The sequence below is a fragment of the Lacerta agilis genome, chromosome 5 (genome assembly GCF_009819535.1).
Source record: "Lacerta agilis isolate rLacAgi1 chromosome 5, rLacAgi1.pri, whole genome shotgun sequence".
In the NCBI taxonomy this organism is placed as follows: Eukaryota; Metazoa; Chordata; class Lepidosauria; order Squamata; family Lacertidae; genus Lacerta; species Lacerta agilis.
In genome coordinates, this window is record NC_046316.1 from 79,984,508 (window position 1) to 80,009,494 (window position 24,987).

The window sequence follows — 24,987 nt, forward strand, 5'->3', positions numbered from 1 at the left end:
TCAGCTGGTTCTGGAGGCGGGGAATCCTGTGCAGGCTGGGATCCCTCAGGTTCAGCATCAGAGTCTGACTCCCAGGCCATCACACCATCCCCCCTCCCAGGCCTCCCCCTCAACCGAGGGGCCGGACCAGGCTTACTGGGGTAAACTGCATGGAAATCACGGAGGCAGGCAGGTGCGTGGACGTTTTCCGCTGGTTCCCATGAACGATCCTCTGGCCCATACCCCTTCCAGTCGATGAGGTATTGGAGCTTCCCCCTGCGGTATCGTGAGTCGAGAATGCGCTCTACCTCATACTCAGGCTCCCCCTCCACCAAAACTGGCTGCGGTCGTGGATTGTCTGGGTGGAACTCGTCGGGCGGGGCGACTGGACTGAGTAAGGACCGGTGGAATACTGGGTGAACCTTGAGCGATGGAGGTAACTGGAGGCGAAACGCCACCGGCGACACCTGCGCAGTGATGGTGAATGGGCCGGCAAACCGTGCATCCAGCTTTCGTGAGGGCCGAGAGGGATGCAGGTGACGGGTAGAGAGCCACACTCGATCGCCAACATGGAGTTCTGGCCCCTCCTGACGATGTCGGTCAGCCTGGGCCTTGTATGCGTCCTTGGCCTGGCGCAGTTGCTCCATCAATAATTGTTGCTGGGACTGAAGCTCCTGAAGCCAGTCTGTCACTGCGGGGACCGCGGAAGCTGGCAGCACGTCCGGGAAAAAACGTGGATGGTAGCCGTAGGAGGCCTGGAACGGAGTCTGCTGGGTGGAGGCGTTCACTGCATTGTTGTAGGCGAACTCCGCCAATGGCAAGTGGTCGACCCAGTCATCCTGCTGGAAGCTGCAGTAACACCGGAGGTACTGCTCCAGCACCGCATTTGCCCGTTCCGTCTGGCCGTCGGTCTGCGGGTGGTGGGCCGAAGATAGACAGACCTCCGTCCCAAGGGTCTGGTGCAGGGCTCGCCAGAAGTGGGATGTGAACTGGACGCCGCGGTCAGAAACCACACGCTCGGGAAGGCCATGCAGGCGGAAGATGTGCTGCAGGTACAGTTGAGCCGTCTCCTTAGCCGTGGGTATGGACGGGCAGGGGGCACAGTGCACCATCTTAGTGAAATGGTCTGTGAAAACCAGGAGGCAGGTACAGTGACGAGATGGGGGCAAGTCCACCACAAAGTCCAGCGAGACTGTGTGCCAGGGACGCGGTGGGACTGGTAATGGCTGGAGCAGACCGGGGGGTCGCCCGGTAGGGCCCTTGGCCCGCCGGCAGACATCGCAACCAGCAACATAGCGTGCCACATCAGCCTTCAGGCGGGGCCACCAGAACTCCCGGCTTACCAGATGGGTGGTCCGGTACCGCCCAAAGTGCCCTGCTGCTGGGGCATCGTGGGACATCTGGAGAACCTCAGCCCGCAATGGTCCTGGTGGGATGTATAGACGACCCTGGTGCAGCAGTAGGCCCTGGTGCAGGGCCAGCCCCGGATATCGAGGGCATGACCCGTCAGACAGTTCCTGGAGCCGTTCCTGAGCCCAAGCGTCGACCCTTTGCTGTTCTCGCACCCGAGCCTGCAGCGGCTTGACCTCCTGAGTGGCCAGGAATGCGGCCGGTGGTAAGATAGTCGTCGGTACTGCCTGCTGTACAGTGTCTGCGACGTCCTCGGGTTTCCGGGACAGGGCATCCGCTTTCCGGTTTTGGGAGCTAGGGATGTAGCGGATCCGGAACTGGAACCGGGAGAAAAACAGCGCCCACCGGATCTGCCTCTGGTTCAACTTGCGGGTGGTCTGGAGGTACTCCAGATTCCGGTGGTCCGTTCTCACTTCCACCGGGTGTCGTGCCCCCTCAAGATGATGGTGCCAGACCTCAAAGGCCACCTTGATGGCCAGTAGTTCCCGCTCCCACACGGTATAGTTACGCTCCGCCGGAAGGAGCTGCCGGGAGTAGTAAGCGCAGGGTAACAGCGGCGCATCGGGTCCGTGTTGCTGAGACAGGATGGCACCGAGAGCCGTACTGGAGGCATCAGTCTCCACCACGAAGGGACGAGAGGGATCAGGATGCTGTAAAATCGGCGCCCTCTGGAAACAGGCTTTCAACCCCTGAAATGCCACTTCAGCCTCCTCATCCCAGGAGAAGGGCGTCTTGGGGCGCAGCAGTCGGGTTAATGGGGTGGTGCGATGAGCATAATCTGCAATGAAGGTCCGGTAATAGTTGGCGAACCCTAGGAACCGCTGTAAGTCCTTGCGGTTCCGGGGCGCTGCCCACTCTCGAACCGCAGCCACCTTCCCAGGGTCCATCTGCACCCCGTCAGGGGAGAGTCGGTGTCCAAGGAAGTCCACTGACCGCTGGTGGAACTCACACTTGCTGAGCTTGGCGTACAGGCGGTGCTCCCGCAAGCGCTGCAACACGGACCGAACATGACTCTCGTGACGAGCTGGGTCACGGGAATAAATCAGAATATCATCTAGGTACACCACCACGTATTTGTCTAGCAAGTCCTGGAACACGTGGTTGATGTACCGTTGAAACACGGCGGGCGCGTTGCATAATCCGAACGGCATAACCAGGTATTCAAACTGACCATACCGGGTCCCGAATGCCGTCTTCCACTCGTCCCCGGCACGAATCCGAATCAAGTTGTAGGCCCCTCGGAGGTCCAGTTTGGTGAACATCTGCGCCCCCTGCACCCGCTCCAGCAACTCTGCAATAAGGGGCAAGGGGTACCGGTCTGGGATGGTGATCTTATTCAGGGCCCGGTAGTCATGGCAGAGGCGAAGCTCCCCACACTTCTTCTTAACGAAGAGTACAGGAGCGGCAGTGGGTGAGGTAGAGGGCCTAATGAACCCGCGTTCCAGGTTCTTGCGAAGGAAGTCCTGCAAGGCTTCACGCTCTGGCTCCGAAAGAGAATATAGGCGACTCACAGGCAGGGGCGCCCCAGGCTGTAGGTCTATGCCGCAGTCGAAGGACCGATGAGGCGGCAGCTGGTCTGCTCCCTGTTCCTCGAACACGTCTAGATAGTCCTGGTACACGGCAGGGAGCGTTGACACAGCCTGCCCCGTGGGGGCAGCTGCTACTAACTCGGACTGAGCATGGGAACCCGGGTCTGGGAAGCGTACAGTCCGATTGACCCAGTCGATCTGAACATTGTGCGACTCCAGCCAGTCCATCCCAAACACCAGGGGAAACCGGGGCATGGTGGCAATGTCCAGGGATCGCACCTCCCGGTGCTGCTGGTAGCACAGGACCAAGGGCTGGGTCTCCCGAGTAACAGCGCCCGAGCGCAGGAGCCGTCCGTCAATTGCCTCCACCTGTACCGGTTCCGGCTTGTTCTGAAGCGGCACCTGATGCTGAGTGGCGAAGGCAGAGTCCATATAGGAGCGGGTTGCCCCCGAATCCACCAGAGCATGGGTGAGAATCCAGGGCCCACCGGGGGGGTACAGACGTACCGGTATCATGAGGTGTTGCAATTCCACTGGTGAGGGCCCATCATGCAATGCTTGGGACCCCAGGTAGCCTGGGCCATCGGCTACTGGGGTTGGCCGTTTCCCTGCGGCTGGCGTTTCTCAGGGCAGGTTCGGGCGTAGTGTCCACTCCCACCACAGTAGAGACACAGGTTCCCCTCCCGACGCCGAGTCTTTTCCGAGGGGGAGAGGCGAGGCCGCACTGCCCCGAGCTGCATCGGCTCCTCCAATGACTCAGCTCTGGCCCCGGAACTGCAGGGAAGCACCGGCGCCGGGAGCCCGGGGTGCCGGCGGCCCCGGGCCTGGCAACGGTCCTCCAACCGATCGTCTATCTGCAGACTCCGTTGGATTAGGGCATCCAGTGTGGCAGGGCGATCCAACGTGGCCAGCTGATCCAGTATCTCATCTGAAAGTCCCTCGAGATACTGGTCCCGAAGTGCAGAGTCGTTCCAGGTCAAGTCCTGCGCCAGCAGCCGAAATTCCGTGGCGTAGGTGGCCACTGTGGACTTGCCCTGTTTCAACCGCCGAATTGCCCGATTGGCTTGACTCCCCTTCTGAGGGTTGGAGAACGTGGTTTCCAGGTGATTGCAAAACCCTGTATAGTCTGTCAGCAAGGGGGAGTCTTGCCGGAGCAGCGGCAACGCCCACTTGGCCGCCTGGTCCTTCAGCAAGCTGATCAGGAAGTGCACCTTAGTGCGATCGTCAGGGAAATCCCGAGCTCGCCCCTGAATATACAGCTTGGCCTGGGCGAGAAACATGGGAAAGCTGGCTGGGGACCCATCAAATTTCTCTGGCAGGGCCACTGGGTACTTGCCAGGAGCTGGGGCGGCGGCCCCAGGAGCCGGTAAGGCATCCAAACGCTGCTGAAGCGCCGTAACCGCATTGCTTAGCTGCTGCACGGTGTGGGTCAAGGCCTGGTTCTCCTGGGCCAATGCCACCAGCGCAGCCGCCTGTTCAGCCATGGCTACTAGTCCCTCCCGAACGCACCCCAGCGAAGGGGGAGTGCGGGTGTGGCGTGAGCAAACTGTGCTGGCCCCAAGGGTTTGTCCGTGAAGCGAGGTCCAAGTCCAGTCCTGGGTCTATGGGTCCAAAGGAGGTCAGTCCGGCAGGGAGCAAGGCAGGGAGCAGGTCGAGGTTCAAGGCAGGTTCAGGCACAAGGTTGCAGGTTGAGCACACGCTTGCAACTAAGTTGCTCACGCAACTTGGGCTGGGTCTGGCTGGCTTTTATCTGGCCCTATGCTTAGGGCCGCCCCGATCCTCTGGAGACTCGCCTCTCCTCCGGGCCTGGAGGCGAGCACTCCTCCTGCAGGCACTTAACTCCCTTCGCCTCTCTGCCCTGAGCCTCTGTAGCTCAGGAGAGGCTGGTGGGTTACTGGACCCAGGGGCTGCCTCAGCTTCCTCTGAAGAGGCTGGGAGTGGAGCACCTGCAGGCAATGGGTCCTCCCTCCCATCAGGAGCCAGAGCAGACTCTGCTGATGCCTGCACCTGGGGATCCAGCACAGGTGGGGATCCTTCAGGCTCAAGCCCTGGCCCCGGCTCAGCTGGTTCTGGAGGCGGGGAATCCTGTGCAGGCTGGGATCCCTCAGGTTCAGCATCAGAGTCTGACTCCCAGGCCATCACACATAGTCACCTTTGACTGGACGTAACCATCCAGGAGGTCATTTACCTTTTATTTACCTTTTATAACATTGTGGCTCCAGGCGGCGACATGGAGCCCCGTTTTCCCTCTACCTGTTTTCCCTGTTTAAATTTACAATGCTTTAAACTGAAATGCTTCTTTGGTGTGTCGAGATCCAGCCTCTGATTATACCGTGTACTGGATCGGGCAAGCAAACAGAACTCTTTATTCAGGATTGAAAAGGACTTATACTGGCAATGCATTATTAGTCTAACTTCGAATCGTTGCTTAGAAGCAATGATTTTTCAACATCAACTTTGCTAGATTAGTCATGTTGTTTGGATGCCTGATTATCATCTTTCAAGGCAACTACTCTATTCTGAACTTAAAAATGGAAAGCGTAATGCTGGTGGTCAACAAAAGAGGTTTAAAGACTCTTTTGTTTAAAGGCAAATCTAAACAAATGTAGGAAACACTGGCCTGCGAGCGCTCCAGTTGGAGAACAGCCTTTACCAAAGGTGTCATGAACTTTGAAGATGCTCAAACTCAGGACGAAAGGGAGAAACCCTCACCATGATCAACTCCCGCCCAGCAACCTGTGTCCCCACTGTGGAAGGATGTGTGGATCCAGAATTGGCCTCCACAGTCACATGGACTCACTGTTAAGACCGTGTTCATGGAAGAAAATCTTACTTAGCTACGAGTGATCGCTAAAGAAGAAGAAGAATTAGTCTAACAGTATTAAACACTTTGTGAACTAGTGGGCAGGTGCCCAAGTTTCACACAGTGGGGTTGGGTTTGCTTTCCTCCAAAGCAAAATTAGCTAACTGTCCCATCTCCCACCTGCCAGTTTCCCCAGTGATTTCTGTTTTTGCATGTCATGATGAAATCAATGAGGGCTGCCTGTTGGTCAGATACCACCCAGTCTTCATTTTCAGAACTCCAGAAAGCTTGAGATCTGGTTACCAGAAGAAACATCTGCCTCTGTGCTGGGGTCATGTGTTTAGGCCCCTCTTCTGAGTGCCTCAAGGGTGCCAAATTTCAGTGGCACCCTGCACAAGGCCAAAATTTAGTGCCCCCTGCCTCTTGCCTTCTGTTCATAGTTGTGATGTCTTGTGACACCCCCTGAGCTCAGCACCCAGTGCAGTAGCCCTAAATCTTCCTCCGCCAGCTCCCCAGAAAGCCTCACCTGGTACCCTCTTTGCTATCATTCTTATGCCCAGTGGTTACATTTTTATTCTCCCAGGCTTTTAGAAGTCCAGAGTCTTATATTGTTTTATATGTTTTTGGGATCCATCTGTCTCAGGAGACAGGGTTCCTAAGGATTTCACAGTTAGCTTGTCATTACAAACCACCTTGGTAACCATTTCAGAAGTTGTAGGTCGATCTAATGTCCACATTTGAATTAAATATTTTAAATGGCTGCAAGTGCTTTAAAAGGAGAGAGGATGCCTACCTTCCTCTCTCTTCCAATTTACATCTCACCCAGCAGGAACCAATGATTCTAGGCTGAGAGGAACATAAATTTCCTGCCAAAAGTCTGGAAGCTATATTTGTCTAATACCCACTCACACCTTATTCTGCTGGCCCCCAAATTTACTACCTCTACACTTCCCATATTGCACTAATCTAGAGTAGCCCCAGGTGTAGGCAATAAAGGATAATGGAGTCCACTTTAGTTGATATAAGATACTCTCAATGTACAAGAAAATGTCCCCTCATGACTTAGGTTAAAATCCTCTGAATTCAGTAGATTATACCAGGCATAGGCAAACTCTGCCCTCCAGATGTTTTGGGACTACAACTCCCATAATCCCTAGCTAATAGGACCAGCGGTCAGGGATGATGGGAGTTGTAGTCCCAAAATATCTAGAGGGCCGAGTTTGCCTATGCCTGGATTATACGTTTTAGTGAACCCCCCTCGATAGGATCAGGCTACAAGCCCGCAAGATGCTTGGTGTAAACCAGACTGACATACCCCTTTCCCTCATAAGTGCTAACTTGCGAAGATTCTTGACAGCTTGTTGTTTACCTCGAGATACTGCAAAACATCTTCAAACCTTTCAGTGTGTTATGTCAGTCTTACACCCCCAGACATAACACAGCTCTGTTGAAATCATCTCATGGGGGATCTCTCAGCCTGTCAGTCCAGGGTTTTTATCAGTGAGGGGCAGTTCATTGTGAACCCCTGTTCAGGGACTAAGCAGCCCCCAAATCTCTAATGCAGTAGTAGGACTTGTGAGGTGTTTGGCATCAGAATATTATGACCATTGTAACAACTGAATATGCACATCATTTGGAGAGTCTGTGACTCTCATTTTTATTGTTAATATTGTTTCCTTCCTTTTGAAGTGAGGTTTTTATGTTTTAAGAAGAAAGCACCCTCAATTTAGGGGAGATTAAACAACCCCTTTATTATTTGTATACAGTTTTATTGGGTGCAGAAAGAAGACAATTACAGTACTGAGATTCCTCCATTAAAACACAATACCCCCAAATTTGGAAAGCTTTCCTGCCCTCCCCCTTATTAGGAAAATAGAATGTCTTTTTTCCACCTTGACTAATCTTGAGCACTCCATCAGTGGGAAATTTGTTGAAAGATCTGTTGGAAGAGCAATTGGCACAACCAAAATCCATTGCTTAAAAAATGCGTAACTTTACCCAGATTATTCCTAATATTCTGGATCATTTTATTCTTCGATTCTTGAAGGCAACCTCTTCATTGCCATCTGTTAATTAACAGGGCCAAAGTTCACCTTGTAGGATTAAAATCTACATATATTCTACTGTCATAGCATCCATACTTCCATCTGTTGTAACACAGTGTCTGTAATTATGATAGGCAGAATGCATTCTGCAGAGTGTGCTATCTTCTGCTGTTTATGTAGAAACTCGCTACAAGCTGAGTTAAAGGCAGAACAGACCATTCTTGATGAGGCCTGGGAACCTGCACAGAATAGAAATTAACTTCTCCAGCCACGCTGTGTCTCAGAGTCAGCACCCAGAAACCAGCCTCCTGGGTCATAGCTGTTCCTCTTAATGGGCCCCTTATGCCAGATATTTAGATGGTAATGCATACATTACACAGAGCATAGGTATTGAAGAACTGTCAGGGGGCAAGTTGGCCAAGTTTGATTTATGAGTTTATAATCTAAATACTACAAGGAGAAGTAAAATAGGAGGTGTAGGCTTGGTAACATTGCCCATCACTCCATAATGGGTTTGCTCTGTCTCCACGATCAGAGGCAGCAATTCTTCTGAATAACAGTTCCTGGAAGCCACAGGAGGTCCTGCTTGCCGATTTTCTGCAGCCGTCAGGTTGGCCTCTGTGAGAACAGGATGCTGGATTAGATGGGACACTGGCCTGATCCAGCAGGCTCCTCTTAAATTCTTGCATTTGAATATACGATTGGGTCGGTGCCTTTATTTTATTTATTAAATTTGTACACTCCCCTATACCAGCAGATCTCAGGGCAGTTCACAGCATAAAATCACAATATAAAAACCACAAAACGCACAATAAAAATAAAAACAACAACAAACCAATAACGCCCCCCCTTCCGCAACATATTTTTAAAATTGGCCAAAGGCCTGGTTAAAGAGGAATGTTTTGCCTGGTGCCTAATTGTGGAATTTGCTGCCAAGGAGTGTGGTGGAGTCTCCTTCTTTGGAGGTCTTTAAGCGGAGGCTTGACAGCCATCTGTCAGGAATGCTTTGATGGTGTTTCCTGCTTGGCAGGGGGTTGGACTGGATGGCCCTTGTGGTCTCTTCCAACTCTATGATTCTATGATTCTATAATGAAGGTGCGGGGTAAATCTCCCTGGGGAGAGAATTCCACAAGCAGGGAGTCACTGCAGAAAAGGCCTGTTCTCATGTTGCCACCCTCTGGACCTCTCGTGGAGGAGGCACACAAAGAAGGGCCTCAGAAGATGATATCAGGGTCTGGGGAGATTCATATGGCAAGAGGCGGTCCTGGACCTTTAAAGACTTTATAGGTCAAAACCAGCACTTTGAATTGGGCCCAGAGACTAATTGGTAGCCAGTGCAGTCAGACCAGGATCGGTGGAATATGCTCAAACTCTCTTGCCCCGGTGAGCAACCTGGCCGCTGAATTCTGCACTAGCTGAAGTTTCCAAACCATCTTCAGAGGCAGCCCCACGTATAACGCATTACAGTAATCTAACCTCAAGGTTACCAGAGCATAGACAACAGTAGTTAGGCTATCCCTGTGCATCAAATCGATGAGTTCTGAGTTTTAAGAAAGTACTTTATAGAGAGAGCAGGCAGGTAAGAATAAGTAGTGGCATTAAAACTCATTATGTAGTAGTTTCAAAACCTCAGGGTGTTTTGCCTTGTGAGATAGTTTACTGTTATTCTCATTTCATACATGTTGTATGGAGACTGAGATAATGGGTTGCCCACAGTTGCAGAACGAGCCCAAGGCAGAGCTGGGACTTGTCAAAATCCCCTTATCAGAGTCCAGTTCTTCTATATACCGGCACACAGCAGCTTTCATTAAGGAACAAAAGTACCTAGGGAATAATAATGAATAAACGTTGATTTCTGTTTGTGTTCAAATGAATTGTTTGGCTTCCAGCCCTTGAAAGAAAATGATGATGGCCATGCCTCAGAGAGTGGAAGATATTTCTCACCTCTCCCCTAGGAAAATGTTAAATGGCACTGCTGAAATAGGTTGTTGAGCCTCAAGCAGCATTCAAAGCCAACCATGGTCAGGGCTTAGATAATTTATTTTCCACCTTACTACAGCAAATAGTGAGGTAAATAAGAGGTGTGGACAGTGGGGCTGTTATTAATTCTTCCTCAGCTTGCTAAATACTCAATAAATGATATGTGGAATTTTTTTATAAAAAAAGAGTAGCATCATAGATGTACTGCCCTCCGCAGATGAGAAATGCAAGGACCTGATTTGCACTTCACAGTAAGCCAAGCCTGGAGAGGAGCTCACAACTGCATTCCTCTTCCTGCACTGTGCTGAGGCACACAAAGGTTTGGTTTAGTGTGTCGCCCAAACCAAAGCTCTCTCTAGATTAGCCATGCTAGAATAAACCTTGGTTACAGCTTGTGGTTAGTCTTCACAGCTTGTGGTTAGTCTTCACAGCCAAGAGCCTCGGTTGGAATGGCATGCTAAGACCAACAGCTCAGCATGGCAGCCAGGGACATCTGCAAGCTCAGATCCAGGAGTCTACACTATCCCACCAAGCCATCATTTGGCTTGACACGTTGTGTGACTCAAACCAGTCTTATCCCTCTGTTGTGGAGGACGTAGCTGAAGCAAGCTTACTGTTGTATGAGTGGTCTAAAACGTGACACAGGTGGCTATGGGGCAGAGAATTCACCTACTGATGCCCCCTAAAGCAAATTTTGTGTAATTGTCAAGTCGTCGCGTAACTTAAGTTTGGGACCTTGGTGATTTAAGCAAAATTGGTTGCTTGCAGAAAAACTCTTCGACTGATGCTGAATCTAGACACATGTTAAAAACGTTTTGAAAAATATAATGCATTTGCTATAGCTCACCATTGCCATCTAATGTCGCATTTGTATAATGCATTTCATAACGCACTTAAAAATGTGTTATTTGCAACTGTATAGCTGAGTGCACTGTGTACCGTGAACTTCTTAAGAATAGAGGAGGCTCATTTTTGGCTGAGCACTGAAAGGAATATCTATGAGGCCGTATCCCTTTCAGGTGCTGACTATTGGACATACTGGCAGGGCTTGATGGGATTTGTAGTCCAAGAACATTGGGGGGGACTGTGCAACTGTAGAATTTAGAAAGATTACACATGATTGAATAGTCCTCCATGTTGCAAAAAAAAATGTTCTACATAGTAAGGAAAAGTTTAAGTGAGAGGAGTTCCAGCTTTGCCTAGCCTTTTCCCTAATATTCTAGAGTTGTACATACGAACAATTGTTTTCATGGGAAGGAGTGAGCCATGCAGTTCTCCTACCAGGAATGATTTTAGCCATCTCCACCTGCTGTTTGGATATAGTAGGCATTCATGCTGCTGCCAAAACACACACAGCAGCCTATTACACCATGTTTCCTCACCTATAAAATGGGTTTAATAATATTCAATTACACACCACTCTGAGCTGTCACAATATTTAATTGGATAATGTTTGTGGAGCACTGTGCTAATAAGATACACCGTATAAATGTTAAGTATTATTATCGCAAAAGGTCACCGAAGAGAAGGAAACAAACCACCTATTATCAACCACCATAAATGGACCGTATCCAAGGCAAACAAGACGCTGTCTCTGCACTTTTTTAAAAAAATAAAAAATAAAAGGCTGGGACATTGCACGGATTCATAGACAGATTGTGTAATGACAACATTCTCTCTCTCTTCATGCTTTGCAAGCCAAACCTCCCAGGGCAAATAATTTGATGGTTTCAGGCCAGCCACTATTTTCCTGGTGGATTAGTGTATTGATGTCGAACAAAAGGGATTAATTCGATAGTGTAATGAGGGGGGAACCTCATGGCAGGAACCAATTGCATGTTAGGAGAGCCAGTGTAGTGTAGTGGTCAAGAGCGGTAGTCTCGTAATCTGGGGAACCGGGCTCGCGTCTCCGCTCCTCTACAAGCAGCTGCTGGGTGACCTTGGGCTAGTCACACTTCTCTGAAGTCTCTCAGCCCCACTCACCCCACAGAGTGTTTGTTGTGGGGGAGGAAGGGAAAGGAGAATGTTAGCTGCTTTGAGACTCCTTCGGGTAGTGAAAATGGGATATCAAATCCAAACTCCTCCTCCTCCTCTTCTTCTTCTTCTTCTTCTTCTTCTTCTTCTTCTTCTTCTTCTTCTTCTTCAGGGCGATGCTCTCTTTTCCATTCTCTCCCTTTCTGGTTACTATCTCTCATTTCAGGAAAATAAAAGTGGACAGAAAGCCCACTCATCATGATACAATTTAAATATGCTCAGTGATCCCTGGATTGTCCATGTGCCTGATATAATTAAGGACATTGTTGATCCAGAACATTCAACTCAAGACATTTGAACTGCTTAAGCTGCTTGAATTGCTTTTTGATTTGTTATTTCTCAGGTTTTATTATATTGGGTGGCAAAATAATTCTGCTAGTGCAAGGACCCTCTCCACTCTTTGCATGCCTGCAAAATGTGTTCCCAGCTCTCCTGAGCAGATTTGGTGGGGCTTCCAACATATATAATTAAACATTAAACATTAAAAAAAAACTTCAGGTGTCTTCTAAAGGTTGTGTAGCTACTTATCTCCTTGGCTCGGGGGTTGCATAACTTCATACCCTCCAACATTTCTCAAATAAAAATAAGGACATCCTAAGGGAAGGTGGGACATTCCAGGATCAGATCAGGAACTAGGATGGCTTTTTTAAAAAAATCGGGACTGTCCCTGGAAAACAGGGGCACTTGGAGGGTCTGTGGCAGTTCAGATGGAGGCTGCATTTGTAATTTGGTGCATAATGTATCCGTTGTAATGTATATGTTGTGAAGATTGCATGCTGCGAATAAGAGGCATCCCTGTGCTCCTCATGGAGCTCCACCCATTAATGGCTGGCACGGTTTTTGCTCTCCTAGTTGCTGACTAGACCAGCCAGACTAGAATAGAGCCTGCCAGAATTGTAGGTGGAAGGTGTGCGGAGAGATGCCTGTCTTAGAGGCAGAAGCTTCCAAGCTTCCCAGGAACTCGTAAGTGAATGCAACCACGAGCGCATTGTCCAGAAGGACTAACATTTATTCATGGACCTCCTCAGCAGAAGGAACGGAAGGTGTAAATTAGACTGACAGCATCCTCAGTGAACTGTAATGTAAGATTCCATTCCAAGCTATTTTTCTCTACATCCTGGCAAAAAGGCAATGTGCTATGCTTTCACATGTCTAGCCAGCAATGTAAGACTGACATCATCGCTGACCATTGGCCGTAGTGGATGGGACAGGAAGTTCAGTAACACCCATAGAGCCATAGCATCACTAGGGGAAATCCACCTCCCCACTCATGGGAGGGAATGGATATCCATTCTTCTCTTGTCAGGATTTCTTCTTCTTCCCATTTTTGGGCAAGTAACATTCTTGCAGCTGTAGTTGCATACATAAATAAGTTTCTATACTGTTTTGGTAGTTCTACACCTATAATTCCCAAAAGAAAAGCTTCTTGGGTTTTTTGGGTTTTTTTTGCAAATGTTACCTTAAACATCTTTTTCAATTCATTATATATAATTTCCCATTAAGCTTTAACCTTTAACCCCATGTGTTAAAAAGTACCTTCTTTCTCTTTGCATTCCCAACACTTATTAAATTTTGATTTATACATTTTTGCCAATCTACTAGGTGTTAGATGGCATCTATATAACATTTTCATGTCATTTTCTCTTAAACCATAACATGCTGTAAATATTATGTCCCTAATCCACAATCGTTCCCATATCTATATTATAACCAAAATCTGTTGCCCAATGTATCCTTGAAGATTCTACTTGCTTGTTCCTTTGTCTCCCATTCCAATAATATCATTTTAGAGTAGACAGCACTTTACATTCCAGCAGGTCTCTCTCCAATTGTGATAATTGTTATACATTTTTCTAATTCACTCTTGTGTGGTTGTGAATGGCTTCTGAGTTGCTGGTTGTTGTTGTTTAAAAAAAAGAAAATTACACTGTGCTCATGCTTAATAGAATTTAATGATCCCACTAATCTATTATGTGCACAATATAATATTAACTAAAGGTAAAGGGACCCCTGACCATCAGGTCCAGACGTGTCCGACTCTGGGGTTGCAGCGCTCATCTCACGTTACTGGCCGAGGGATCCTGTGTACAGCTTCCGGGTAATGTGGCCAGCATGACTAAGCCGCTTCTGGCAAACCAGAGCAGCGCACGGAAATGCCGTTTACCTTCCTGCCGGAGCAGTACCTATTTATCTACTTGCACTTTTGATGTGCTTTCGAACTACTAGGTGGGCAGGAGCTGGGACCCAGCAACAGGAGCTCACCCAGTGGCAGGGATTCGAACCGCCGACCTTCTGATCAGCAAGCCCTAGGCTCTGTGGTTTAACCCACAGCACCACCAGGGTCCCTTTATAATATTAACTAGTCAATTCTTAATTTTTCCTTACAGATCTGAAACGCCCTCCGTTCAACATGCTTCTCCTTGGCCTCCTGTTTCTGCTTGTTTTGCAAAGCGAAGGCTTCAGCACCAGTTTTCCTGATGAAACCTTTGCGGAGTTTTCAGTGAATGTTTACAATCAGCTGAGAGCTGCGGGGGAAGATGAAAACATTATTTTCTCTCCACTGGGAATATCAATCGCCGTGGGAATGGTGGAACTCGGAGCTCATGGGTCCACCCTTAAGGAAATCAGACACGCCATGGGATATGAAGTTTTGAAAAACGGTAATGAGTGTTCAACAAAGCATCAAGCAACACTTATTTGATTATTATTTTGTCCAGTCAGTACATTAAAACAACAGCTTAACACTCACCTGGGACTAAATTCCATTGAACTCAGCAGGTCTTAACATCTTAGCAGACACACATAGGGTGGTTCTGCATAACAACCTAGGAAGTATGAATGATATATATATATATATATATATATATATATATATATATATATATATATACACACACACACACACACACACACACACACTTTATAAATGGCTCTTCCATAGAATTCTAGACAGGATTGATCACCTGTGTTGATGGAAGTGAATTTTAATATTTCTACAAGGTCTCATCTGCTTGAAGGAAAGAATGGGGGCCCTTAATATGTATTATTAAAGAGAAAATGATGAGTTGGTATATTAATACCTCGGCTTTCAATAATAAAAATGCCCAAGGCAGCTGACAATAAAATTCTCAATAAAAAATAACACATAAAAATCAGATAAGAGCTGATAAAAATTTTTAAATCTTTTTTATGCGTATTGAATGAAAAGCTGCTTGAAGGAAGATATTACTTTGCGGGGGGGACACCTCATTTCATTTTGGCATCATGCTGATTGGGTGATGTGTATGCTGTCACAAATCAACACACACACAATTCCGGGAATAGTTCTGCATTCCTTTTGAAGCAAATAGTTTAAAAACTATTAATAAATCATTGCTATTTTTATTTATTTTATTAACTCAATTAGTATCCCGCTTACCAGCCTAGCAGCTACCTTCTGTACTAGAGGCAGCCTCTGTCCCATCTTCAAGGGCAGCCCCACATACAAGGCATTGCAGAAGTCCAGATGGGAGGTCACCAGAGCATGGACAGCTGAGGCCAGGCTATTCTGATCCAGAAACTGCAATTGTGATAAATCATTCTAAGCTAGGCATAAGCACACAGAAGCCACTTGAGACTCGAGGGGCAAGTTGAAGTCTAGGAGTACTCCCAGTCTATGAACCTATTCCTTCAGGTGGAATTCAGTCTCTCCCAGAACAGGTTGTACACCTGATTCTGGGACCCAAAAACCTCCCACCTGCCTCTCTTTACATTTTGTAAGGATTTAGTATAAGTTTATTTGCCCCACCCATCCTTCATTGCCTCTAGATGGTGGTCCACCACTTCCATAGCCTCTCATGATTCATACGGAATAGTGAAGAGAAAGCTGTGTGTCATACTGACATGTTTCAAATCCATGTATAATAGCTCCATTAGTTTCATATAGGAGATATAATGGACCTTTTTTGGGGGGGGGACCCCAACGCCCAAAGGCTATGGAGCCAGCAGCAATCTCCTGTTACTTCTTTCTGGTAGTGACCCTGCAGGTAGGAGCGTAACCACTGTAACAGAGTACTCCAACTTCCCCAAGTCACTCCAGAAGAACACCATAGTCAGAGGTATCAAGAACCACTGAGAGACCAAGGAGAACCAACAGAGTCTGGCTCCCTTCGTCTCTCTTCTGATAAAGGTCATAATTCAGGGCAACCCCTAAGGCTGTTTTGGTGCCACATACGGGCCTTAAACCAAACTGGAATGTCTCTAGGTAACAAGGGAATGAACAAACACATAAAATATGCCTGTTACGTTGTTTTAAAATGGAAAAGATGAGTGTCATGCAATGATCAGAAAGGCAAGACAGAAAGGTAGACCAACATTCAGTTGGCTGGCATGTATACAGTATGTCACATTCAGATGGTGTGTTGCAGCTAAAGAATTCATTGCTAGTCTTCTTTTATAGATTATTGAACTAATTTAGTTATGCATTTTTAAGCACACTTCACAGAAAAGATTCAAGGGCTGTTTACTCATGCATATGATTAAAGCAACAGTATTACATAACTAAACCAGTTAGGACTATAATCAGTTCCCATTATAAACATTCACCCACTTCACCAAAAGTTCAGCATTCAGTCCACGCGCAACGGAGCTAAAATTGCGAACAGCATTAGCCTAATCAAAGGCCTGATTAAGGTGTGTCTTCACAGTCTGCTTAAAACTCTGTGGAGAGGGATCCAAGCATACCTTTAGGGCAGAGGAGGGAACCCTGTGTTGCTGGACTGCAATAAAATGTTGAATTGGAGCTGGGAGCATATGGTAGCCGTTGCAGTTAGTGCAAGACTGGCGTTATGTGGTCCGGAACAGAAACTTCACTCTCAATCCTGTGCACTATTTTCTGAACATGCTGCAGCTTCCAGTCTCCCTTCAGAAGTGCATTACAGAACCTAAATGTGAGGTTACCAGAGAATGGGCCACTGTGGCTAACTTGGAGTGATCCTGATCCTTCAGTCTTCACCCTTTTTTATTGTATCTGAGACATGAGGATAAGGTTCCCCCCCTCAAGAATCTGGTCCCTTGTTCTATGTGATTTCATGCCTCTTCATGGAAGACCAGAGGTATCTGGGGTCCACTGGAGCAGATTTGGGGGCCTACAGGGATAGCAGAGGAGGAATAAGTTGTGTTGCATGAGTGGGACTCTAGAGTGTTGCATACAACCCAAAATGTATACCCCGCCCCCATTCTCCTATTTTTTCACAGTCACCACAGTATCTACAATCCTCACTTTTTCAACATTTTTTGGTGAGGGTAAAGACAACTGCCAGCCCCACTCGGTTGCAATGAGCTTGGGCCTCACACTAAATTCCTTATGTGTCCTGTCTGCAGCTCTTTTAAACCATCCCTGCTGACAGAACCGCATTTGATTTTGATTTTTTTTTTTTTTTTTTTTTTGCAAACCTTGCAACGCTGAACAAAAAGGGTGAAGGAATTTAAAAATAAGTCCCGTTCTCATTTTGGAGACAAGGTGACAGTGTGTCATCATTTTCAGAATGCGGCGACATTTGCAGCACGCTGAGATGATTTATTTTTCTGTGCAAATGGCATGCGCTAATCCTATGTAAACATCGTTAGTGCGGCTTTTGGGGAAATCTTGAAGGAGCTCTATGGGAATCTTTAGAATAGCAGAGGAAATTTTAAACAGCTGGCCCAACAGTGTAAATATTTAACAAAAGTGGTTGGGAACCTCCCATTAAAAGTTGGAAACATATGGGCGCATAATGCCGGTTTATAAAACAGTTGATTGTCAACTGATGAATGCTGTTCCCTGTCGAAGGGCTGCCTTGCGCTCTAGTTCATTGCCTTGGTTATGATTTTTTTTTCCAAAAAGAGAATGATGTGCAAGCAGGGAACATGCAAGAGGAAAGGTGAGGGTGGAATTGGAAGAACAAAAGGATTGCACACGAAAATGGCCGCAAAGAAGTTTTTGTTCCCCTGTCGTAATATTAGGAATTCGGGTCACCCAGTGGAATTGGTTGGCAGTAGACTCAGGACAAAAATACCTTGAGCCATGCATAATTTAACTTGTGAAATTCACTGCCACAGGCCCTCAGCTTACATCTCTGTAAAAGGGGATTAGACATATTCTTGGAGATAGATCTGTCAATGACTGGGGCTTGTACTTGAGAAAATCTGGAGGGCCAAAAGTTTCCCAAACTTGCTCTGTGGTAAGAGGGGTCTGCCCATTATTTTCCATGTATGCAAAGCATGACATAATAGGGACACATATTGAACACTTATTGGCATTGATGGAGAATTATCCATTTAAATACAGCTTTGGCTGCTCACGAGGACCCTTGAATCATTTTGGGCGGCTGCCCCTGCTTCTAATGTTTTATTAGTCACAAGTCTTTTTGAAGAAGAGTCAGGCCACCCTATATACCATTTTGCAGTGACCTTCTCTGTCAAAAGCGAAAATATCACTGTGATTTTCCTCTGGGAAGACAATGGGATTCTTTAAGCCCTCAATATATTTACTTAACTCTGACAGAAATATTTCCTATCTCGCACCTTGCTTCCAGGTGAAGAATTTTCCTTCTTGAAGGACCTTTCTGACATGGCAAACGCTGAAGACAGCCAGTACGTGATGAAGCTTGCCAATTCCCTCTATGTACAGAACGGGTTTCACGTCAGTGACAAATTTTTGCAGCTGATGAAGACGTACTTCAAAGCTGAAGTGGAAGATGTGGATTTCAGTCAAAACATAGCAGTCGCCAGCCACATCAATAGATGGGTGGAGAATCACACAAATAGTACGTTCCTGTATTTTTACATTCCTCCTCACTGTCAGCAGTTGTCATTTTATGCTCATTGGGATGCTGTTGAATGTCTTAAAATGGCTCATTGCTAAAGTTGTCAATTGCACCAAATGTCTTGTGTTTCTTTCTTTGGAGAGAGCTTAAAAACAGGCTCAGCCCAGGGGCTGCAATTCTTTCAGGGAAACCTTCCAGGAGCTATATGCCACTGGTTTTTAAAGCCTTAGGGTTCCCTACCCCCTCCTTGAAAGCATTTTACATCTCGGTCCCAAACATTTCCATCTCTTTGCAGAAATACTGGGATGAACTGCCCTGCAATGGTACCCTTATATTGTGGTTCTGCAGCATAGTGACCAGGCCATTCTGAACCCACTTCCGGGCATGGCAAGTTAGAAGATCAGCTTCATAAAATTGTAGAGTTGGAAGGGACCACAAGGGTCATCTAGTCCAACCCCCTGCAATGCAGGAATCTTTTGCCCACTGTGGGGCTTGAGCCCACGACCCTGAAATTGAGTCTCATGTTCTACTGACTTGAGCTGTCTGGTCTGTTAAACTGATGTTGTTAGTAGTTACAGATCTCTTATCTCCATATAAATGTTTGGTTCTAAATTATCCCCACCCGTGAATGGCTTGGCTGACTTGCTTCTACCATGCAGGCAAAGGCACAGTGTACACTCAGCCCCAGTTGCGCACCAGAATGCGCACGGCTGTTCGGATCGGTGACTCTGTACCCGAGTGCCTCTGATGCCCGCAGCTTATTTTATCCCAGATAAAACACAGAGACCCCCGTCTGTAGCGATCTGTGAAATCTCAGCACATCCACTCGATTCATCACTGTCGACGCGGAAATCCAAAGCCGAAATTACCATACCGAAAATCAAGCAAGCCATTCCCAGTTGGCAGCACCAGGTAGCAGACAATGCCTTCTGATTGGAGTGATTTATTTAGGAATGTGGGCACAGCAGCTGCTAGGCCTGGCTAACAAGCCTCTCCTGACTCGAACAGATGTAAGACATCTCTTCCTTTCCTTGAGTAAATGTCAGCGGGGCGGATACTGAGATGCGTTCCCCGTTTTATTACTCGCTTATTACTCTCGGAGCCTGTGGGATGTCGCCCAGGTAAAAGCAAGCAGGAATAGTAGCATGAGGAAAGTTTGAAGCTGGTAGGGTTGCTCTCTGGATCCTGTGTCAATTTTGTACCGAAAATTATTTGCAGATGGGAAGCCGTCAACAGAACAATCCCTTTAAGATAGGAGGATACTGACTTAAGTTTCAGAAGTCCTGAGCCAGAGGTGTTTGCTTTGGTGTTGTATATTTGTGTTAGTGTATTGAAGGGGAAGGGGGGGAACCACTTTTAGTGTATTGGAGGGGAAGGGGGGCGGGAAACCACTTTCAGGAATCACATTTCCATCACAGCAGCCTTCCAAGAGTCACATGCACGTGGGCGGGGCCAGAGCCAAAAAGCAGGTAAATTAACTAATGGAAACAAGACCTTTGTTCAGTAGGCTAGTTTCTACACACATCCCTCAGTGTCCTCCCCTCCTCCCACCCCCAGCCAGGCACAAGCAGCATACAAAGTTGTGTTTGTTTGTTTGTTTGTTTAAGGCATTTCTATATCAATTGTTTGCATTTGTAAGCAGTGTGCATAAAAGCAATCTGCAGGAAATGGGGGCAGTTGGGGGGGGGAGAAACGTGACATAAAACCAAATGCTACCTTATTAACACTTGCCGGAGCAGGAGAGTCTTAGTCTGTGCCTGGAGTTCAGCAAGAAGGGTGCCTGTCTAGTCTCCGTTGTGGGAAGGAGTTCCACAGGCTTTGCAATGACTGCACAGAGGAGGTGTGGTTGCTTGAGAGTCCATCACTTATGCTCATACCAAGAACAAACTTAGTTGGTTTCTAAGGTGCTACTGGAAGGGATTTTTTTATTTTATTTTGTTTTGACTATGGCAGACCAACACGGCTACCTACCTGTAAATACACCCATGCAGGAGAGTTTCTATTGCAGATTCCAAAGAACTGAGCCCACGCCACAGTAATTTGGAGCAGGGTTTTCAGCATGGCTCTGTTCTGTGGAATAGAATTTCTGTCGAGGTAAGACAACCACCCACGATCTGCGCTTTCTGGAAACAATTGAAAATACTTCCCCCACCAACAAGCTTTTCCATCTGGAAAGAATTGGTCATTATCAAGGTTGTTTTACGTTGTTTTTCAAACGCGGCCTGTTGTTGTTTTCTGTTTTGTTTTTCACTGTTTTTATGGGCATCGCCTTGATGTAACATACCAGTTGGTTAAACATTGTAAGACTATTTTAATGCAGACAACTTCAAAACTATTTTAGTCAAGTGTATATCATATTTGTTGTGCAGGTTGATCTGCCTGCAGTGAAGCCCATGTTCTTCTCCGAACAAACACTGGACAGTTAAATGTGGGAATATGGAAAGGAGTTACTATTAGATTGTTTTGTTTTCCTTCCATTGTGTTGGTTTTTGGGGGTGGGTGGGTGTTTGCAGCTTTGATATAAATGTTCAATTAGGCATTCTGATCAATGTGCTCCTTCTCTCCCCTTTCAACCTGCAGACATGATCAAAGATTTTGTGTCGGCCAGGGATTTTGGCGCTCTCACTCACTTGGCCCTCGTCAATGCAATCTACTTTAAGGGAAATTGGAAGTCTCAGTTCAGGCCAGAAAACACAAGAACCTTCTCCTTCACTAAAGATGACGAAAGTGAAGTGCAAATTCCAATGATGTACCAGCAGGGAGAATTTTATTACGGTAAGCAATATCGTACATGTTTTCTTTCTAGCAGAAAAGATTAATTTTCTAGGTATACACTAGCACCCTTCTTCAGCACTTAATGCCAATTCACACCTGTTAATAACATCTCCTGCACAATTGCCAACCAGACGAAAATGAAATCACATTGTTTTCACCGGGGCCTCAGAAATGTAAGCTTCCAAAGGAGCCTTCCATGATTATTGTGTCAACTGCAATGTTTTCATTGGTGTATCAATATGGAAGATGTGGATACTGGGGGCCGTGGGTGGCGCTGTGGTCTAAACCACTGAGGCTCTTGGGCTTGCCAATCTGAAGGTTGACTGTTTGAATCCCCACGATGGGGTGAGCTCCTGTTACTCTGCCTCAGCTCCAGCCAACCTAGCAGTTCGAAAGCATGCCAGTGCAAGTAGATAAATAGATACTGCTGCGGCAGGAAGGTAAATGGCATTTTCATGCGCTCTGGCTTCCGTCATGGTGTTCCGTTGCGCCAGAAGCGGATTAGTCATGCTGGCCACATGACCATGAAAGCTATCAGCAAATCCTCCCTGATCTGTAGCAATGGTGATGGCGGTTTCCAGTGAGATTTCTCAAGATTTCAGCAGTTTCCAGCAAGATCTCAAGAGATTTCAATGAGCTCTTGCCAGAAACGCACCACACTGCTCGTGCCCAAGGCAGCTGCTTCATCCTGCATCATGGGCAGGCTGACCCTGTATCTAGACCAGAAATTTCCAAACTGTGACCTGCATATTGATTTTTAATTGCATTTTAATTGCTTCTTTTATTTCTTCATTGTATTTTATTATATGCATTGCAATCTGGATTTTATGGCATTCAAACTGTAATACAAAAAATATAATATATAAGAAAAAAGAGGAAGCAATAAAAATCCAATTAAAAATAATACAGAATCTACAGTGGTGTCCTACAATTGCTACAACAAGTCAGAAAAAAATATTAAGTGGTGTTCCAAAACCCACAGTAATTTTCAAGTGGTCTGTGAGGGGAAAGTTTGGGAACCACAGATTTAGACAGTGCACACAAAGTGCTTTGGACGCACGAAAGTGCTATACAGAACAAATGTTATTCTTATTACTGTAATCTGTATCCTGCTCATGATCAAAGGAACTTACGTAGGTAATTCCAGGCAGCTCCTCGTGCAGCTGCTGACCAGAATGGATAACCTGGAGATGAAATTACCAGCTATATTTCCACATCGCTTTCTGGGTCCGTACTGTAATGCACAGAAGAAAGTTTCTGAATCTCGTCTCTGAGCTAGAATATGTGGGCAGTGTCCAGACGTAATACAAATCATGTCTGAATCAAAATCTGCCAACAAACCATGGCCTGGTTTGCAAACAATGGTTTACTCTAACTATAGATCTGCTATTATGTCTGAATTCACAGTCCATTGAGAAACAACTGTTGGGCCATTGATCTGCCCCAAGAAGCTGCTGCTGTGAAGTTGAGTACATGGGAAAAGAAAGCTGACAAGCAGCTCCAGAAACCATGTCTTGTTTTCTGTATATCTGGATGCTCAATCCATGATGTGCATTAACAAGTATGATTAGCACAATGTGTTTCACCTTATGTTTGACCGATATGTCTAAACCATACATAACAGAGGTTCTTTTGTTAGTTATGCCCGAAAGTTAAAGAAGTGTTAAAAATATGACAGTACAGCATTTTCATTTTTGCTACATTCACAGGGCAGCGTATTTTGTTTTCACATCTTTTCCCTCTTAAGTTCTCCATCATATCTGAGCATTCACATGACGTAAAAGCCATTTTTTGAACTATAGTGGAATTTATCGCAAGCTTAGTGCTCAAATTCGTGTTATTTGCTTCCAGGAAAAAAAAATCTGTATGCAAATAAGATAAAAAATGAGTGGGCTATATTCCGATGTGGTTCCGGAAGTTGATTTTATATAATGTGAAAGCTCAAATATACCGTAATGTGGAAATCAACAGTTAGGGAAATTTCGTGAAAATGGAATAAACTGTCATGTGAATGCAGCCTTTGTATTTTTTCCCCACAAAAAGGGGGAAGTTCCCCCCCCCAAAGAAACAAACAACGAAGAGGATAAACCCACCAATCCTACGCCAGGAACAGTGTGTGTGTGTGTGTGTGTGTGTGTACCCATCTAAAGGTAAAATAATTGATACTGAAAATGTGAAAAGACAATCAAATGTTTTTAACAGCTGGTCATAATTTGCCTCAAGGCCTGTTCTCATCTGGAGACCATCCTATGAATTTCAGTACAGGTAAATGAAATGATCTCCGAAAACCCAACCGGGCTGTTTTTCTTTTTTTCTTTTAGGGGAGTTCAGTGACGGCTCCAATGAAGCTGGGGGCATCTATCAAGTTCTGGAAATCCCCTATGAAGGAGATGAGTTCAGCATGATGATTATTCTTTCCAGGCAAGAAGTACCCCTAGCCTCACTGGAACCTCTGGTCAAAGCCCAGCTGATTGAGGAATGGGCAAGCTCTGTGAAGAAGCAGAAGGTGGAAGTCTATCTACCCAGGTGAGAATGCTTTTCCAGCTTCTGGCAGGATGGAGGGGAAGAGGAGAGCCAGTTTGGCTTAGTGGGTGGCATGTAGAGCTGGCTGATATATGGATACAGCGTCCAAAATCCATGTGAAGTCCATATAATGATACCTGTTTCATAATTTTGACCTGGCAATATATCTTGAGTCATGGTGCCCGTGTTATGCAAAAATCGCAATGTGGGAAAAACCGTGAAGCCAGCCAGTGCTTCTCTCGATTCCTGCAGCCCCTCTGCCGCCTGAGATCTCCCCTGCCTCCTACAGTGGGCAGCGAATCACAAGAGCAGGAGCCGGCAAAAATCGTGATGTAGGAAAAACCACAAAGCCAGCCTTTGCCTCTACATAGCTCCGTCCTTATTTCAGTCATTGTGATATATCGGTACTGTATATCGCAATGTTCAGCTAGTGATATAGCACGAAAACCAGATATCGCCCAACCCTAGGAGCATGTTGGATATTGGCCAGGTTAGGGACTGAGAAAGCCATTGGATTCAAATAAACAGCTTGACCCTGCGGCTCATTTGAAAAGTTTCTCTCCATTTTTCTTTTGTTTTACCTCAGTGCCCCTCACGTAAAATGGAATCGCCAAGATTGCCATTTGGAGACTGCATAATAGCATAGCTGTGAGGAGAGGACTGTTGCACTCAGGTCCTGCTTTGGGACTAATAATAATAATAATAATAATAATAATAATAATAATAATAAATTTATTTACAGGTAGGTAGCCATGTTGGCCTGCCAAAACAAAATAAAAAATAAAAAAAATTCTTCCAGTAGCACCTTAGAGACCAACTAAGTTTGTTCTAGGTATGAGCTTTCGTGTGCATGCACACTTCTTCAGATACTTATTATTCTTCAGATAATAAAATTTATTATTTATACCCCGCCCATCTGGCTGGGTTTCCCCAGCCACTCCGGGCGGCTCCCAACAGACTATTAAAAACACAATAAAACATCAAACATTAAAAACTTCCTGTGGGCATCTGTTTGGCCACAGTGAGTACAGGATGCTGGACTAGATGGGCCAATGGCTTGATCCAGCAGGCATATCTTACGCCGTTATGGATAATAGTTTGGTAGGATGGTTTGAGGCAGGAGC

At 46.4% G+C, this 24,987-nt stretch overlaps 1 protein-coding gene across 1 annotated transcript in view; it reads left to right on the forward strand.

Annotated features, from left to right (window-relative positions):
• The window catches only part of SERPINI1 (serpin family I member 1), a 91,879-nt gene that overhangs the window by 38,447 nt on the left and 28,445 nt on the right, over positions 1–24,987 (forward strand). Inside the window, exons 2-5 of the mRNA XM_033150592.1 lie at positions 14,168–14,440; positions 18,335–18,565; positions 21,146–21,340; positions 23,662–23,866. Of these exons, the coding sequence (XP_033006483.1) occupies positions 14,191–14,440; positions 18,335–18,565; positions 21,146–21,340; positions 23,662–23,866 (881 nt within the window). The 5' untranslated portion in view covers positions 14,168–14,190. The remainder of the gene's footprint in view (positions 1–14,167; positions 14,441–18,334; positions 18,566–21,145; positions 21,341–23,661; positions 23,867–24,987) is intronic.